This window comes from Dermacentor variabilis, chromosome 9 (assembly GCF_050947875.1).
Source record: "Dermacentor variabilis isolate Ectoservices chromosome 9, ASM5094787v1, whole genome shotgun sequence".
NCBI lineage: Eukaryota > Metazoa > Arthropoda > Arachnida > Ixodida > Ixodidae > Dermacentor > Dermacentor variabilis.
In genome coordinates, this window is record NC_134576.1 from 14,400,381 (window position 1) to 14,417,251 (window position 16,871).

The window sequence follows — 16,871 nt, forward strand, 5'->3', positions numbered from 1 at the left end:
CAAACCTACTGAACCATTGCAGCAATTTGATCAAATGGAGATTAAGGAATGGTAATGCCCCCATATCAGCATTTAATTATTCAAATGCATTTTGTTGCAATTTTTTAAAAATGAAAATAAGAAAGCAATAATTTGCTGACAAAGTATGCCGCAAACTTCTAATTTATCCCCAGATGCCTAGACAGCACTCACAAGGGACCTAGACTATCTCCTGATACAAGGGACATTCAGATTTGCTACCAAATGGAATTATTGGGGTTGCAAATTAGTATGGAATGTCAGTGATCACGTAAAAAAAAAGCACTTAGTAAATCGCTCAGACAGGAATCAAACTCTTGATGTCATTGACAGCACTGACACATGCTTGAAAGCTGGCAAAGTTAAATAAAAATACAATTAACAATGAAAGGCATGCACATTATGCACATGCACATGACTACAGATTTTGCTATTGTGCATTACAAACAATAACAAGATGCTTGCCTGCGAGCACTTGAGTCTCAACGCTGGATAGCCTCTGGTGTTCTACATTGCTTTCAGAATGGCCATAATGTTTCTTCTGAAATGTCACGAACACCTTGCCGTCCTCCTCTTCTGCGTGCAATGATGCAAGGCAGTGTTTGCCTATTTTGCAGGTGCCTTGAGCTTTCTTTCGTCGTTTGCGCTGATCCACAGGAGCACACTCATAGCTTCCAGAACGGTGGCAATAAAAATAATGCTTAACAGCTCCTGATGCACATTGCCGTTTTCCTGTTGAGACATTAAAACTGCTGCACGTCTCTCTTTCCATATTGTCTTTCCAGACAGAAAACCCTGAAATTAACAGCAAGAACAGCAGCAATAAGGGCTAAAGCTGCCATTATCTCATGCACTAGTTGCCTACTTTACGATGCTCCAAAAGGAAATATGCAATGAGATGCGCATGCTCCAAATTGAATGTTTTTGTTACAGCTTCATGGGTGCTGTTGACACAGAATGCACTTTATAGAAATAGTGACGCGAAATGTGAGACTTCATTTTTTGTGGTAGATGTAGGTCAAGGCTACCAAAACTAGAAAAAAGCTACAAGCATCATAGCCACCTAAATAATTCACTACGGTGCTTATACATTGGGCACCCTGGAATTAGATGCACCATGACACTCTTTCTTGCTTCACCCATGTGGTTGCTGCATCTGTTGCACGTGATTGCAAGCAGAGATAACATGCAGAAATCTTGTTTGCCTTTTTACGACCATCATGATGCCTAGTCTTATTGCTACGCATCAGCAAATGTAGCTTGTGTCATGAAGGCTAGATAGGTTGATGCCAGGTCTGGCATATTTGGAACTGCAGTGTCAAATTTGAACACATGATGTTACCTAACATTCTCGCTTCCTAAGTGTCATCCTTTTGCATGTGGGAGGAGTGCGGTAGACTTTCTACAACTTCAACATGTCAGTAGTTTTTGAACTGAAATTTATAACAAAAAAGGGACAAAATAAACCACATTACAGGCCTCTTGGAAGCGGACTGTTCTGAATATAGTGCGCTGAAACAGAGCATGTTTACAGGTAATAAGAACTAAATAAATTGACATCCACACCTAGCCTTTTAAATGTAATATTGAGTTTTAAACAACCGGACACTGCCATGCTCGCTCCTTGTGCCAATACTTTTGCTCCCAGTCCTTGCCAAGTCATTCCAGTTTTTAAACTCAAATGATTGCACTACTACTGATCGGCTAGATGCTAAATCATGACTTAGTTGTGAGCAGCGCATACACAATTTTCTCCTATTTTTTTCCAGGCACACCGCTTATCACGGTACTGCACTTTTTAGGACGCAACTGTAAAAACCATAATTATTCGTATACATTGTTCGAAAGTTCCCAAAGAGTTTTGTTTGGAGCATGCATGCTGCTTTCGCCTTCCGTTGCCTGCTACAAGCGCGCGCGACACTATATCCACAGTGCACTGCCAGAACTGGGCTCCCGACTCGCTGCACGATATTGCAGCAATGCCTTGCGCTCGATTCTAAGCCACTCTCATCCACCGTTCAGGGTCGGCTGATTCCGCTGATAACGTGGGCGGAACATCGCTATGGCCACTGACGGTGCGCGAAAACGCAACAAAATCGCGGCCCCGATTAACAGCTACCAAGTGGCTTCATTTCTCTACCAAACGTACTCATGCGTGTCAGGTACGGCAATAGAATATGCACGCTGAACGCAAGCGTTACCGATGAACATTGACAAGAGAGCACGTAAGCTTACACCACCTTTGCTGAAAGCTGCAGCGTTCAGAATGGCGGCAATCGCGAAGCCCGTGCCTGCAGCTATCGGCCGGCGTATGCAAGTTCATGCAAGGGTGTAGGTCCATTCGACTCGTTCTTCCCTTTGTCAACTAGCTCAGAAAATGCACTATTAGATGCAATTCACAGAATTATGACATCATTTTTCGTTACCGAAAGACAAAGTTGTAAACATTATAGTTTCGTTTTCTGAAAATTTTCGATTTTCGCCAATCCTTAATAAAAATTGACGATCTAAATCAAAAATTCGAAAACGACAATCACTAGAGTTTAAGTTTTTCTTTTAAATGCAACAAACCTCGACAAATTTGGTGCAGTGGTTGCCGAGAAAAACGAATTCTACTTTTACATGTATTTAGATCGCAGCACCAATGGACAGTCCGAACGCACACGCATTTTGGCGCCGCGTGGAAAGTAGAGCTGAAAACTACGCACCTGACATTGTGTCGAATACCAGGCTCTCCACCTCTTCCTTGAAACCGTGTTCCTTAATGTGGTGCTGTCGTAGATCGTACAGGTTGGCAAAATTCATAGCGTGCTCTGTGCACAGGTCGCAAGCAAGTAGCCCTCTTTCGCTTCGGTTCCGGGCAAGGCTGTCCTTCACGCTTTGCAAGGTTTCTTCGCCGTGAACATGTCTGACATGTCTTCTTAGGTTACTTGCGTAGGAGAAATCCTTGCTACAGTAGTCGCAGCAATACGTGTCTTTCGCTTTGCCTCCAGGAGGCATTGTTGACTGAGCGTTACCTGATAACTTTGAAGACGCACTACTGCTTGTAGGGCTTGCGGCGGTAGCATTATCGCGAGGCGGTGTTGCGGACACAGAAGCTTGGGCCATTCCGCCCAAAGTAGCAACAACGTCTAGCTGATTGTCGTGGCCAGAAGCAAGCAATGATCTGACTGAAAACATCAGGCAATGGCTGCTCGCACACTGATGTAAATGCGCCTTCCAGTGGGGCGCGTTGCTGCTAGCGCTTCGCTGATTGGATCAGCCGGAGCTTAGCTTTGCTCGACGTCATGCCATTGGACGATAGGTTCTTTTTTTTTTTTTTTTTTTTTTGTCCCTGCGTTTTTGCAGACGTAACGCAGTTTGCGTTGTGAGATCGCGTCGTGCAGCTGTAGGCAGCCACGTAGAATTTCCGAACTACGCCGTGCTTGCTGTGCATACTTGAGTGCTCCTGAGCCAATGCAATTTCTTCGCGGTATCGTGGTCGGCGACAGCCAGGTGAAATTCCTTACTGGAAGTCGCCTGCGTTTGTCGCCGTCCGTCGAAACCTGCACGTTCAGTTTTGGCGGACACGATGCACCTCAACTGTCCAGAGCAGTAGAAAGAATGCGCTTCAAGCGCATGGACTTCGCGGTGCTCTACGTCGGGGGCAACGAGTTAAGCCGCCACAATGCTGATCCTCGAGACATCAGCCGTAACATCAAGGTACGTGCTGAGCGTTCGTCAAGTGTTGAAATTGATGGTATGGGGTATTACGTGCCAAAACCACTTTCTGATTATGAGGCGCGCCGTGGTGGAGGACTCCGGAAATTTCGACCACCTGGGGTTCTTTAACTTGCACGTAATATAAGTACACGGGTGTTTTCGCATTTCGCCCCCATCGAAATGCAGCCGCCGTGGCCGGAATTTCATCCCGCGATCTCGTGCTCAGCAGCCTAACACCGTAGCCACTAAGCAACCACGGCGGGTTCGTCAAGTGTTCCGACGTGTAGTACGTGTTGCTCTTTTTTTTTTCGTGCCGGTGACACACGGCGCACTTTTAATCGGGATCGAGCCCGATCCGCATCGAAATTCCCGACCGCGATTTGCTCCCTCCTCCATCTAGCGAAAATGAGCAAAGTGCTTTTAGCATGTCTTGAAAATATTGATGACAGCCAGCCACATGCACGAATAACATACGCAGTACTGAACAGTTTAACTCAGGATAATGAAAGGAAACATCAAGTGATATTACAGTGGATCCCGGGCCATGCTGGTAAATCACTCAACAAACCAGCGGACGCATTGGCAAAATCGGCCCATAAAGATGCAGAAATTGAACTCATCCCTTTATCACCAATGGACACAAAACGGATATTGAAGAGTACTAAAGAAAGACTTGTGTATGTCAACATGGTTTAATGAAAACACTAAGGAATCCATCCTTTACAAAGTAGACCCTCAACTTGAGTACCAGCTGGATGTCTGAATGTGCGATTTTCCTTAAAGTACCGAGACACTAATTGATTGACTGCGCCTTGGGAAAGCATACACAAAACATTTCCTACATTGCATCAAAGGGACTCCTTCCCCGGCTTGCTCCTGTGGCCACAACGATGAGAATGTTCGCCATCTGCTCCTCGAATGCCCCATATACGAGATGCAAAGACTGCAGCTAGAACGAGAACTACACTCCATTGATCCCCACCAGCCTTTCTCACTCGCAAAATTGCTGGGCCCATGGCCATCGAAAATAGCGCAGCGAGAAGCATTGAATGCACTTGAACATTTTTATGAAGACACAGGCATCCTTAACAAATACTAGGTATTGCACTGAATAATCATACGATGTCACTATAACATTCTTCTATTATTTGTAATTATTAGTGCTTGTATATTATGTTATACATTTTTTTGTGCATGAATTATTTTAACACTGTGTAATTCCTCATCTGCTTATATGCTCATTGAAGTCTACATCACGGCCGTTTGTGTGTATTTGTGACTTTGTTTACGAACTCATTGTCGTGCAACTTGCATTTGACTTTTATACTGTTATGTTCATGGGCCTATAGGACAGTGCTGCGGCTTTCTGACCACATGAATGGTTTCTTTTCATTTTCCTACATATTTTTGTATATTATTGTTTCCGCTATGAGAAAAGGAGTGGCCGTCACCGTTATAAGGTGTTTACGTCTCTTTCTTTTATTTTCATTTCAATAAAAAGAAAAAGCCAAGTGCTATAGAAAAATTCGATACCGATCGCGATCGGAAGTGCCCGTGTGATCTGAGCATTAAATGTGTTGTCCGACCCAGTGTAACGTAGCGCTTTGCACATGCTAACAGCTCTTATATCATGCAGACATCACCTCACTACGCACTAGCCGAGCGGACTGAAGGTATTGTTCACGTACGCACGCGGATGTGTTTTGCAAGGAAAGACTACATCCCTGTAGTTTTTAGTTCGATCCTTGCAACGGCATAGTGGCCTCAAACACCAAATGAATCGATATAGTACACAATCATCACGAATTCTCTGGACTATGGAAAAGTTGCGAAGGTCGAAGGAATGCTGCAGTTAACGCGGGTCTTGATGCGGCACCAATGTGTTGTGTTAATGGCTGAATGGGCAATACGCATGATAGATGGGCCACACCTACCAAACGACCGCTGTCGCAGCCTCTCTGGCCCCTTAATGCGCTGATTATATCCATTGTAAATGTATGTAGGCTTGACATACTTTTTGGCATATTCAGGAGCACTGAAAGCATCAGTACATCCGTCTGAAATAGTGGACGCAATTGATATGTCATGTCACATTTTCTGCACCGAGTGCAGCCAGCTTAAACGCTGTTATGATTGAAGTGCTTTTGCAATGCTGCTTTTCATTCGGTCCTTTTTGTGTAATTGCAATACATATAAAACAATTTATTTGCATTTGTAAGTTCTCACATTATTCCTGCATGCTTTCATATGTGTAGATATACGAGTCTTGTTCATAATCTATGTGTATTTAGTTATATATGTTATTAGAGCTTTTTTCTCTCTTATGAAATATATGTATACACTCCTGCAAGACTGAGGTTGCACGGACATAGTTCCACTGTTTGAAAAGTTCTTTCCCCTGTATAGCGTTCCCAGAACAGCATGCTGGCATCTCCTAGAACTTTTTCGTAACACACGCTATTTTGCAGTGCATGTCATTAAAAAAGCCTCAAGGTGTGCAAGTGTTATGTTTGAACTACGTTACATCAAGTGCTTAGGCTTATGAGGCTTAATCTCTGCTCATTTCCAAACATAGTAACTGAATTTGTCTGCAGTAGAGCAGCAAGTTGGGCTAGTTTGTGGAAGTTCATCTTGTAATACGGGCTTACTGCGCTATAAACACACAGACAACAGAAGTAGGAGTGCACGGGACATGTGTGTCCTGTCTACTTGTACTTCTGTTGTCTGTGTGTTTATAGCGCAGTAAGCCCATATTACAAGATGAATTTTTCTGAACTGAGGAAGCAGTTTAGACACATATGCAGTGATATTGCAAAGGTTACCAAAAAGGCACCGTAGCTTATTAAAAGTCAGACAAAAGATATTGAAGGCAGCGAATGGATTGGCTGCTACACTGGAGCTGGTCTTACTGTATTGCAGTAGCATTGTTTATCTGAAATGAACCTTCTTTTGAAATCAACTGTAAAAAGGCAAGTGCTTCTTAATGTGATGCAGGTATTAAATAAAGCCAGCTTTTGTTCCTGCAACCATTTGCCCTTCATACATCCTTTCCTTTATGATGTCAAATGTGTGCTGTTCTGTTTGGTGCTCTTGTTGCAATAAAATTGCTCTTGCACCCATTAACGAACCATTGCTTGTGCACCCTTGAATCAATGAGGGAGGTGTCAATGTTTGTCTACAAAAAGGTAGCTCGGTGTTAATCTCTGTGTGTTGCTGCAGTGTGGACAACCAATGTTTCACAAGCTATTTGTTAAAAAGCAGTTCCAGCTTTTTAACTTAATGTGCTGCCCCTCTCATTTCAGTTTCTTGAACTAGTGTCTTGTCCTGAGTATTTACAGAAGCACTTTATGGCTGCCTCCCATCGTTTCTTGAAATACATGTCTTTAGCTTGCATTGCTGCTGGCACACATATGAATAGCTGTACTCTTAGCTCGATGAGATTTTCAAGTTAATCTGTTGCCCCACAACACAGTTTTCATACAAAAGCGCTAAAGACGAAGACAAAGGAACACATACAACAGCACTGGTGCTCTCCTGTCGTATGTGTTTCTTCATCTGTAGCGATCTTTTTATGAAAACTGTCAGAACGAACCAACTTGCCCAAATCAAGGTACTATTCCCACAACACCTTTTCCTCAAAACTGAGAACACACAGAAATGTGTACAATACCTTTCCATGAGTATATTTTCGCAGAAATTTTTGAACCAATCGCAGTGATATAGGAAGTGCAATGTTTACGTTGCCCGTTCAACCACAATGCCAACTTTCTTCTCAGCTGAAGTGCCAATAGCAGCGTCCTGCCCTGTTCCTTCATTCTTATTTTTTCTTCTTTCTGTGGTGCACTTGTGATAAACCTTCAAGGTCACGGCTCAACAAAGGTGTCATAGAGCAACAAAAAGTGGTGACAAGACAAGCAGAATGTGCTGACAATGGCTTCCCCATTTGCTAAATTATTTTATGGGGGTGTATGTACGAACCTATGATCATATACAACTACCCAATGGCTAATGTCTATGGCCTGTCGGGGATATCTTACGTGGGATAGCAATGCAGCAATGCACGGGGGGGGGATGCAAAAGCTACAGGCAAGGGCGACATGTTCACATGTTCATGGCCGCATTTCCTGCATTCAAAATATATCGCACTGCCCTTCTAAAAAAATTCTAATCAAGGTAACATACAGTTCCAGCACTTTCTGTGCTTTCACTATATAAGCCAAACACTTTCTTTTTGTGATTCAGGAACTTGTGCAGAAAATTCAGGAAGAAGTGGCACCTCTTGTGCTTGTGTTCAAGCTTCTCCCAAGATGCTGTGACGGGGACAAAGATGCTGTGCTGAGACGTCGCAGCCTGAACAAGAAGCTGGTGGCCGCATTGAAATGCATTCCTGGTGTGCGCATTCTCAATCCTGATGTGAGGAGCCTGTGTGGCATGCTTTACTGTCTTTATTCCCATTGTTCTAGCCTTAAAGTTTGTTTGCCACAACTGCCATTGTTCTTTAATCTTTTTCAGCACCTATTCTTGGACTGCACAAAGTCGCCAAAACGCCACTTGTTTGCGCTTGATGGCTACCACGTTTCAAGAACACATGGCATAAACCAAATGGCGAAAATGATCCGAAAGGCTCTTCAAGCGGAGTATGGCCCAAGTGTGCTTTCTGCTATCCATGACCACCAGGGCAAGTACAAAGTGGTCCAGTGCTCGGCCTGCCTCGCAAAAGGCCACACCACGGGTGCCTGTCAGCAGTACTGCTGCCCTCGTCCTAATAGGAGGCAGTAAAAGGTAGCCGTCAACCTGCCAAAAACGGCCCTTTTCAGGGCAACTAAAATGTTTCCCGATTGGTCACAGCAGCCACGCTCTGACCGTAGCCCTCTAAAACATCCTTACTGGTATTAGAACAGATGATTGCTCCTAGCCAATAGGAAGACGAGACCGGAACGGGAGAAACAGTGAGTTTGTACGGAAAAGGAGGGAATTTGTACAAGGAACTCTATGCGTATGTGAATGCCTGCTTTGGCGCTAGTAACAGACAGGTGCGGCACGCATCCTTAAAAGGAAGTTGATCGTGGGCTGCGATTCAGCCCCGAGCCGCTGGTTAAGCTTGCATAAGCTGAGAAGCTCCCGGGGGACGCACCACTCTCGGCCAGCCACGTACCATCCAGGCAGCGTGTGCCAGTCATCGGGACGACCACCGTTGGACACATGTGGTCGTGTCGGACTGACAAAGTGCCTGGTGAACAATTAGCATACATTCAGGCGAAAATGCTCGGTCGGAAGCATCAAAGTGGTGTGTCCAAATGAAAGGCGAAGTTAGAAAGAGAAGAGCATGAAAAGAAGCTACCAAGAATGCAGCTTCCACGGAGCAGTATGATCGCTCTACCCAGAGTCCGAGTCAAACTCCCTATAGTACCGACTGTGCTTCTGTGGAGGACTTGCCAATTCCATCACCACGGTTTCCTGGCAGGAAGCTGGGTTTGACTCATCTTGGTTGTCTGGATCCTGTGAAAACGTGCCAACCTCGGTCGACCATATTTCTGAACAACCGACGCTAACCGATCCCTGTCCTGTTCCCGAGTCAGCAACGTCTGCTACTCGGCCGGGCCCCTGCCACAGAGCTCCAGGTGTCCGGTCCGCCACGCCCGATTTCTACTACTGCTGATCAACAGGTGCCAAACCTCCTCAATGAGCCTCCTTCTTCTGAGGAGCAACAGGAAACAACACTCCAAGAAGCGGCTCACTTGCTTCCTGTTAGTCTGGCTTCAAGTAATCGTGTTCCCACCCACAAAGTGTGCCTCGAGAGGACGAATGAGACGGCTTCTCGTTGCGGCAACAGAGAAGTACGGACACCCCCGCAGCAAGAGGTACGTTTCGAGATTCTCCGAAGTGACCCTGCTAAGTGGCCCGACGTTATTACTGACAGCTTTCGGAGTGTATGCCTTTCTATTGCTTTGCAAATGTACTTAAGCATACCCGTGGCAAACCGTGAGACTGAACGATCGTTTTCCAAGTTGTCTTGCTGATAAAAAAATCGCCTTCGTTCAAGCCTCCTTGACAAGGTGAACTCACTTGCTATCATGTCCATTGAAAGCAACCTCCTCTGCGATCTATTCTTCGAACAGACTATATCTGATCTTTCCAAAGTGAAGGCGCGAAAGATGCCATTTTAAAAGAGGACTGTTTGCACTATACATGAATAGTTCCAATAAGTTCCTTGTGTCGCCTCCCAGCCTACACATTGCCAATGAAACTCTGAGCAGTGCAATTCAAGATATGCAAATCTTCGTTGTTCGTCTCTTGTTTGTTCTTGATATTTAGCGTGCTTATAAAGAACTGTATTTTTGTTGTTTTTGATAGTGCCATGTTTATTTGGTGTTGTCCTTGCTTGTCTTACCTTTAATGAAAATATTTTCAAATAATGTTTTGTAATTACAGTTGGTAATTTTCATCTGTATTCTAGGGCATTTTTATGGTGTTTGTATTGCCTTAAGTATTGTATATATCTATTGCATATTATAGAGTAACGTGTATAACAATTACTGCAGCCTGATGCTTGAATTTTAATAATGTTTTGTATACAACTATGCGTTCTCCTCACAGGATCAAACTTAGTGATGCAAACAAAGCCTAGCTTCAGAAGGATCGACATCTGAGCTGTGTTGTCTTTTCTATATTCTTGTTCGTCTTTAGTGCACTAAACTTTTCCTTAAAGCCTAGCTTTTGCTGAAAACAGAATGCAGATTAATAACAAAGTGAACATATGTTTGGTGTTTACAACAGCACGCGTTTCAAGCAAGTTTTGTTGTATTATTTATAATAATAACAATAATAATAATCCCGTTGATCACACCTCGTTCTTTTTAATTTGTTGGAATTAAAATGAAACACGGCATATTTCCAGTAGTGTAGCAGGCAACAGGGGGTGGGGTCAGTATAGGGAAAGAGGGCCTGCATGCCCATTAGCCCAGGGCCCCGATTTTTCTTAATCAGGCCCTGCTCTTGATAGCTGCAATTATCCGGGACCCCCCCTCAAAAATATCATGGGAACTGCAGCGCTTCCCTTTCTACTAACCTGCAAGTCCAAAGGGGACATAGATAGAACTGTAGAAAGGAGGGAGGAGAAGGGGCGGTTCCCATACAAGGGGCGAAGGTGACATGAGAAGGCAAGGAAGGCCTATACTATACAAGAGTGGTTGTGGGGAAACTGGATAAGCTTGAGGTCCAAGGTACGGTACAGTACGTTCCTGCTATTTCTGAAGAATAAACACCAAGCAGATATGTCAAGCGGACAAATTACGCAGGGCGTGCAGAAGCAGAACCGCACTCATTAAAGCACATTGCAGGGTCCAGGCGAAACTACGAATGTGGTCGACTGTCAAATCAATACTTCTGTGCCTGCCGCGGTGGCTTTGCTAGAGGCTGCAGATTTGATCCTGTCTGCAGCAGGCACATTTTGACGGGGGCGAAATAGAAAACGCATGTGCACTTCGATTTTGGGACAGGTTAAAGAACATCACGGTGTCAAAATTAATCCGGAGTCCGCCACTATGGAGTGCCTCATAATCCAAGTTTAATACTTCTGCCCTGATGCAATGTGCCGTGTGAGGTGATGAGAATGCTCAACCCTCTCAAAGGTTATGAAATATGGCGCAGTACGGCATCTCCCTGTGTGTTCTGTGTACTAAGCATACAAACAGCAGTGGTGCACGCAAGGTAATGTTTAACATCAACTCACCACTCTCGTATTGTACTAAACGCTGAAGAAATTACACATTTGTCTCCAACACCACCGCTAATCCACCGCAAGAGTGCTGTCGACGAGTGGCAAGTTTTCACATTTTCCTGAGAGGTGTCAAGTTTTTGGCATTGGGACACTGCTTAGCGTGTCGTTGCTAAGCCTTTTAGCTTAGAAATAGCCGCACTATCGAATGGCGACAGGTCTGGACACATCACAGCTCTGCCCGCGATCAAAGTCAGAGGACGAGTCAAGTGTGAACATTGTCGATACGTAATGTATGTGCAATGTGTTGTTATTGTATGTGCAGCATTGAACTCTATGAAGGTATTACTCGGCTAACAACAATCAGCTGTCTCCGCATGCCATGCGGTGTGCCACACCAGCATGCAGCTCAAGCCTGGTAACTGCGAAGCTCCCAGGAAACACGATTTGCTAGCCTTCGTGCCCGGAAAATTTTCGCGGCATGATTTTGTAAGCATTGTTTACCTGGTACCCTAGACTGACTTTACAAAATAAGGAACGGGAAAACAACTCGACCTGGATAAAACAGCCTAATGACAGTGGCCTCGAGTATGCCAGAATCAACCAGACGCACACAGTGTGTTGAAAGAATATGTGCACCCTTATGTGTCGAGTGGTGCCTGGGCAAGGGCACCTCGCCGACTTGAGAGAGCTGAAAACGAACAGCTACTCTTTGCAACAGCAATTTTATTTCCTGAAGTAATACAGGGCATGATGCACGGTGTCTCCAAAACAGCTTGCCGGCAAGAATCGGCACATGTTAGAGAAAGAAAAAGAACACACCTTCATTTTCTTAGTCGGCACATAGTGTTTTCGTGATACATACTAGGTCAACTTCCATCAGACGTTAGTCACCAAGCATGATTATTTATTTAAAGATACCTTACAGGCCCCTAGAGGCATTGTGTAAAGGGGGGGGGGGACTCAAAGATTATACAATAAGTAGAATACATATGTGAATACATATACAAAAAATACAGTGTAAGAAATGCGCTAACATGCTGTAATGTGGTGTTAAAAATTGTACAAAAGACAAACCGAATGCTTTTGAACGCGAGAGGTCAGTGAAAAAGAAATTTTCACAAAGTAAAATATAACTAATAGAACTACAGAGCGAGCGGGGCAATATTTGGCTATAGTAACAGTATTTAAGGGGTAGCAGCACAATAATAACTGGACACTCAAGAAAAAATAACACGTTAGGTTATGTAGAGTGAAAAATGTGTTGCTAGAAGATGCCGGAATTTTTCCTGGTCACTCTCATAAGCGATGGCATTGGGAAGATTGTTCCAAAGGCGAATGGCTCTTGGAAGAGCAGAGTAGTTAAATTAATTTCTGTAGATGTGCATGAAATTGAACTGATTAAAAAGCCGGTGTGACCTGTAATGAGTTTCAAGAGGCAGGACTGATGGTGCTGTATTAGGGAGATATTTATGAAATAATGATAGCAGGTCTATATCATGACGATCATGCAAGGGCTCTACTGAGAGGTCGAGTTTAATTTGTGTTATGCTTTTGTTATAGCCATAACAACGTGAAATAAAACGCGCAGCCCTATTCTGGATAGATTTGAGTTTTTCGATCAAGTATTTCTGATGGGGAGACCACACGGATGCACCGTATTCAAGCCGAGGTCGAACAAATGTTAGATAAGCTAGTTCACGAATGTCTTTAGTAGAATAATGCAACTTGCGTCTGATGTACCCTAATCTTGAAGCATTGGCGCATATGTATGTAATGTGCGTTGACCACAAAAGAGTCGAAGTTAGGTTAAAGGGCCCCTGAAACGGTTCGGACAAATTTTGTAGACGCGTAGGGTACAGCTTAAGTAGAACATTTGCACCACAATTTAAGTGAAGCGTTACGTATTAATGAAGCTACAAGCGATTAGAAGTTACCTTCCTCCCTAGCCATGCTTTTCCTCCTCAACTCGTTCGCCGAGCGAGCGGGGCTAAGCTCCGCCTTCACTGGTTCAGCGTCACGATGCGACGTCACATCGTCCACTTCCGGTTGTTTTGGAGCCCGCCCCCGCCCGCGCGAGACTGCTCCGCTAGCCGCTTGGCCGTCGACCCCAAGCGAGAGCTATCAAAGCAGCGTGCGTTGCGAGCATTCTGTCGTAGCGCCGAACGTGTCTTGTATTCCGGTAACCACAGGCAAGCTGGTCATTTCGGCAAATGACTGTAGGCATAAACTCAAGGTGATGAAGGAACTTTAGCGTAGACGTACGTGAGCGGCCTGATCGGTCTGCACGGTCCATACACTTGTTAGTGCAGAGCTTAACCAGCCAAACAAAGCGCTAATATTGCTCTAACCAAGTGTAAAACATTTTAAACATTTATAGAAACAACGTGTTCATGATTACACTCCTGCGAAAAATACACACCAGCAGCAAAGAAGAATACACTTCGTTGCTGCTACTGTGTATGGTTGAGCTCTGTGCCACCAGGTGGCTGCACCGTGCAGACCATTCGCATTTGCCCTTCTGCTCATCTCATGGCTCATCCCGTTACGGCAAAGTCAAGCGGCCTGTCCCCTTGCGCTTGCATTTTCCCTAATACCGGACTCGGGAAACGCTATTGCGTTGGTAATCTTCCGGTGTAAAGTGACGGCCACAAACGCGCAAATCCTGGCGCCGATCGGATAGCGGCAGTCCGATGCGCAGCAGCCAGTTCGCTCGTACGCTGCCTTGCAGAAGGACACGATGTCGCAGCTTGACATATTGCCAGTCGCTACGTTTGCAGTCCACAAGGCAACAAAGTCGAGTCATAGTGCTCGCGAAAAGACAGAGACCGACTCTGACCGCGGAGCTCTCTTCAAAATGGAGTACGTTGTAACACAAGCAGACGACACACGCTGTGTGCTGGAAGTGCTTAAGTGTACTGAAAAATTATTCTTGTGCATTCTCTTTATGTTACTTTTTTTCCATAAAAACAAATTAACTAACATTCCAACTATTATGAAGATCATTTGTTTACCATAAAATTGGAAAAATTATAGATCACGCGCCCTTGTCAGCCAATCGGATAGCTCGCCCCACTGACGTCTTATGGGTGATTTCGGTCATATGGGTAGGGGCGGCTTAAAATTCCGCCGAGCAGTGTGCTGCGATCGGCAGCAATGTGCATATTTAAAACCTTATAATAAATTACACGCTTTACGCGGAGCACTTAGATGTGCCAATTAATGATCAGAAGGACCTACTCTAACGACTCAACACGTTTGTAGAAAATCGTCAAAAGCGTTTCAGGGTCCCTTTAACACCAAGATATTTATATTGAGTATCATGCAAAATAGTGATGTTATTTATGCGATAAGGAAACAGATTAGTATGCTTGCAGCTAAAAGAGATAATTTTACATTTAGAAGCGTTAAGCTTCATTAGCCAAGTCTTACACCAAAGAGAAATAAGTTCAAGATCTTTTTGGAGGATTGCATGATCATCGGCTCATTTGATGGAACGATAAAGAATGCAGTCGTCTGCAAAAATGTGCACATGTGAGGAAATGTTACTGGGTAAGTCATTAATGTATATTAAAAATAGTAATGGCCCAAGAACACTGCCTTGTGGTACACCTGATGTAACATGCGAGAGAGGAGAGGAAAAATTAACTACTGTGAATTGCTGACGATTGCAAAGGAAATTGCGAATGCATGTTAATGTAAGAGAATCTAATTTAAGAGCAGATAATTTCAAAATCAAATGGCAATGTGCTACGATATCAAACGCTTTTGAGAAGTCTAGAACAGCACAATCAGTTAGGAGATCCTCTTCCATGTAAGCATGCAAATCAGTTATTAATTCTAGTAATTGCGGTTCACAAGTTCCTCCAAAATCCGTGTTGGTTAGAAAAGAAAAATTTGTTTGCTTCCAGGTAACTACAGACATTTGATGCAATTACATGTTCTAGCATTTTACAGCATATAGATGTTATTGATATTGGACAGTAGTTTTCCGGTGCGTTTATTACATGACTTAAATATGGGTATGACCTTTGCTATCTTCCAATCTGAAGGCTGCAGTCCAGTCTCTAAAGATTGCCTGAAGATACGAGACAGAATTTTACTAGATGCGATGACAGTGGTGTTTTTCAGAATTTTAGAATTAATGTCGTCAATGCTACAGGATGTGATTAGCTTGAGGTTATTTATAAGGCATGCGACACCTTCAATTGTTATTTCTGTTGGTGACACGTACTGGTACTTCAGCTCCAATGCATCAGGCAGATCAGCCTTCTGTGGTGAATACAGAAGAAAAACAAGTATTTAAAGTGGAGGTACACTGATTATCTGGAATGGGAGTGTTATTGTTGTGTAAAGAAATGTTAGTGTGGTCCTGATCTGGGCTTATAATGTGCCAGAACTTTCTGGGATTAGATTTTAAAAGAGATGGTAGGTCATGAGTGAAGTATTTATCTTTAGCTGAAGACAGGGCAGAACAGTAAATTTTCAAGCTTTCCTTGTATGTGTCCCAAGCTGCTTGCATGCGCAAGCGCTTTGCACTTTTGTAATGGCACTTCTTCCTGTTTCTCAGTCAGCGTAGGGATCTGGTGAACCATGGGTTAGATTTATCATTGGTTATCTTAACGAGAGGGACATACTGGTTAACCAAGGCAGAAATCTTATTCCTGAAGAGTATCCAATTCTTCTCCACCGATTGACAGTGAAATGAAGGTAAGAGCATGTGGGAAAAGAATATATCTAATTCCGAATTTATAACATTGTAATTGGCTTTGTTATAATCGCATAATTTTTTAGTAGCGAAACCTGTAAAAGATAAGGGTACGTTGAGAGTTACTTGCAGTAAGGAATGATTGCTAAAACCATTCATCGACACAATGTGATGAACTGTCTCAGGTGCTGTTGTGAGGATTAAATCTAAGATATTATTACCCCATGTAGGCTGCATAACAACCTGAAACAGGTTAAAATCGAAGGTTAAATTGATGAATTCTGTCGAAGTATTACAGGATGAAGATAAGTTAACCCAGTCGATCAAAGGAAAATTGAAGTCTCCTAGTAGATAGATGGCATCAAACGGGTGAAGCTTCATCACTGAGTTTATGTTGCTGCGCAAGTCATTAATAAATAAATTGGTAGAATTTGAAGCTCTGTAACATACACCTATAAGTACTTGCGACGATGAGAACATGCATGCAGCCCAAATAATTTAAAGGTTAGAGTATGAGTTAATTACATAAGATGGAAGTGTTTTTCTTATTCCTAGAAGGATGCCGCCGCCTCTTTTATCTTTTTGGTCATATCTGTGAATGTAGTAGTGAACACATTCAAATATTTCTTTATCAGATATAGCCCGACACAACCAAGTTTCAGTTAATGCTAGTATATCAGATTTGCTATTTTCAAGGAAGGAAGAAAGCTGGTCGCATTTACACAC

General features: G+C 43.6%; 1 protein-coding gene across 1 annotated transcript; it reads left to right on the forward strand.

Annotated features, from left to right (window-relative positions):
- Window positions 1-3,474: 3,474 nt before the first annotated feature.
- On the forward strand, window positions 3,475-9,496 carry LOC142557925 (uncharacterized). Its single transcript, XM_075670121.1, has 3 exons — window positions 3,475-3,720; window positions 7,963-8,133; window positions 8,233-9,496. Exons 1-3 carry the CDS (start codon window positions 3,475-3,477, stop codon window positions 8,497-8,499), a joined length of 684 nt encoding a protein of 227 aa, XP_075526236.1. The 3' UTR covers window positions 8,500-9,496.
- The last annotated feature ends 7,375 nt before the right edge of the window (window positions 9,497-16,871 follow it).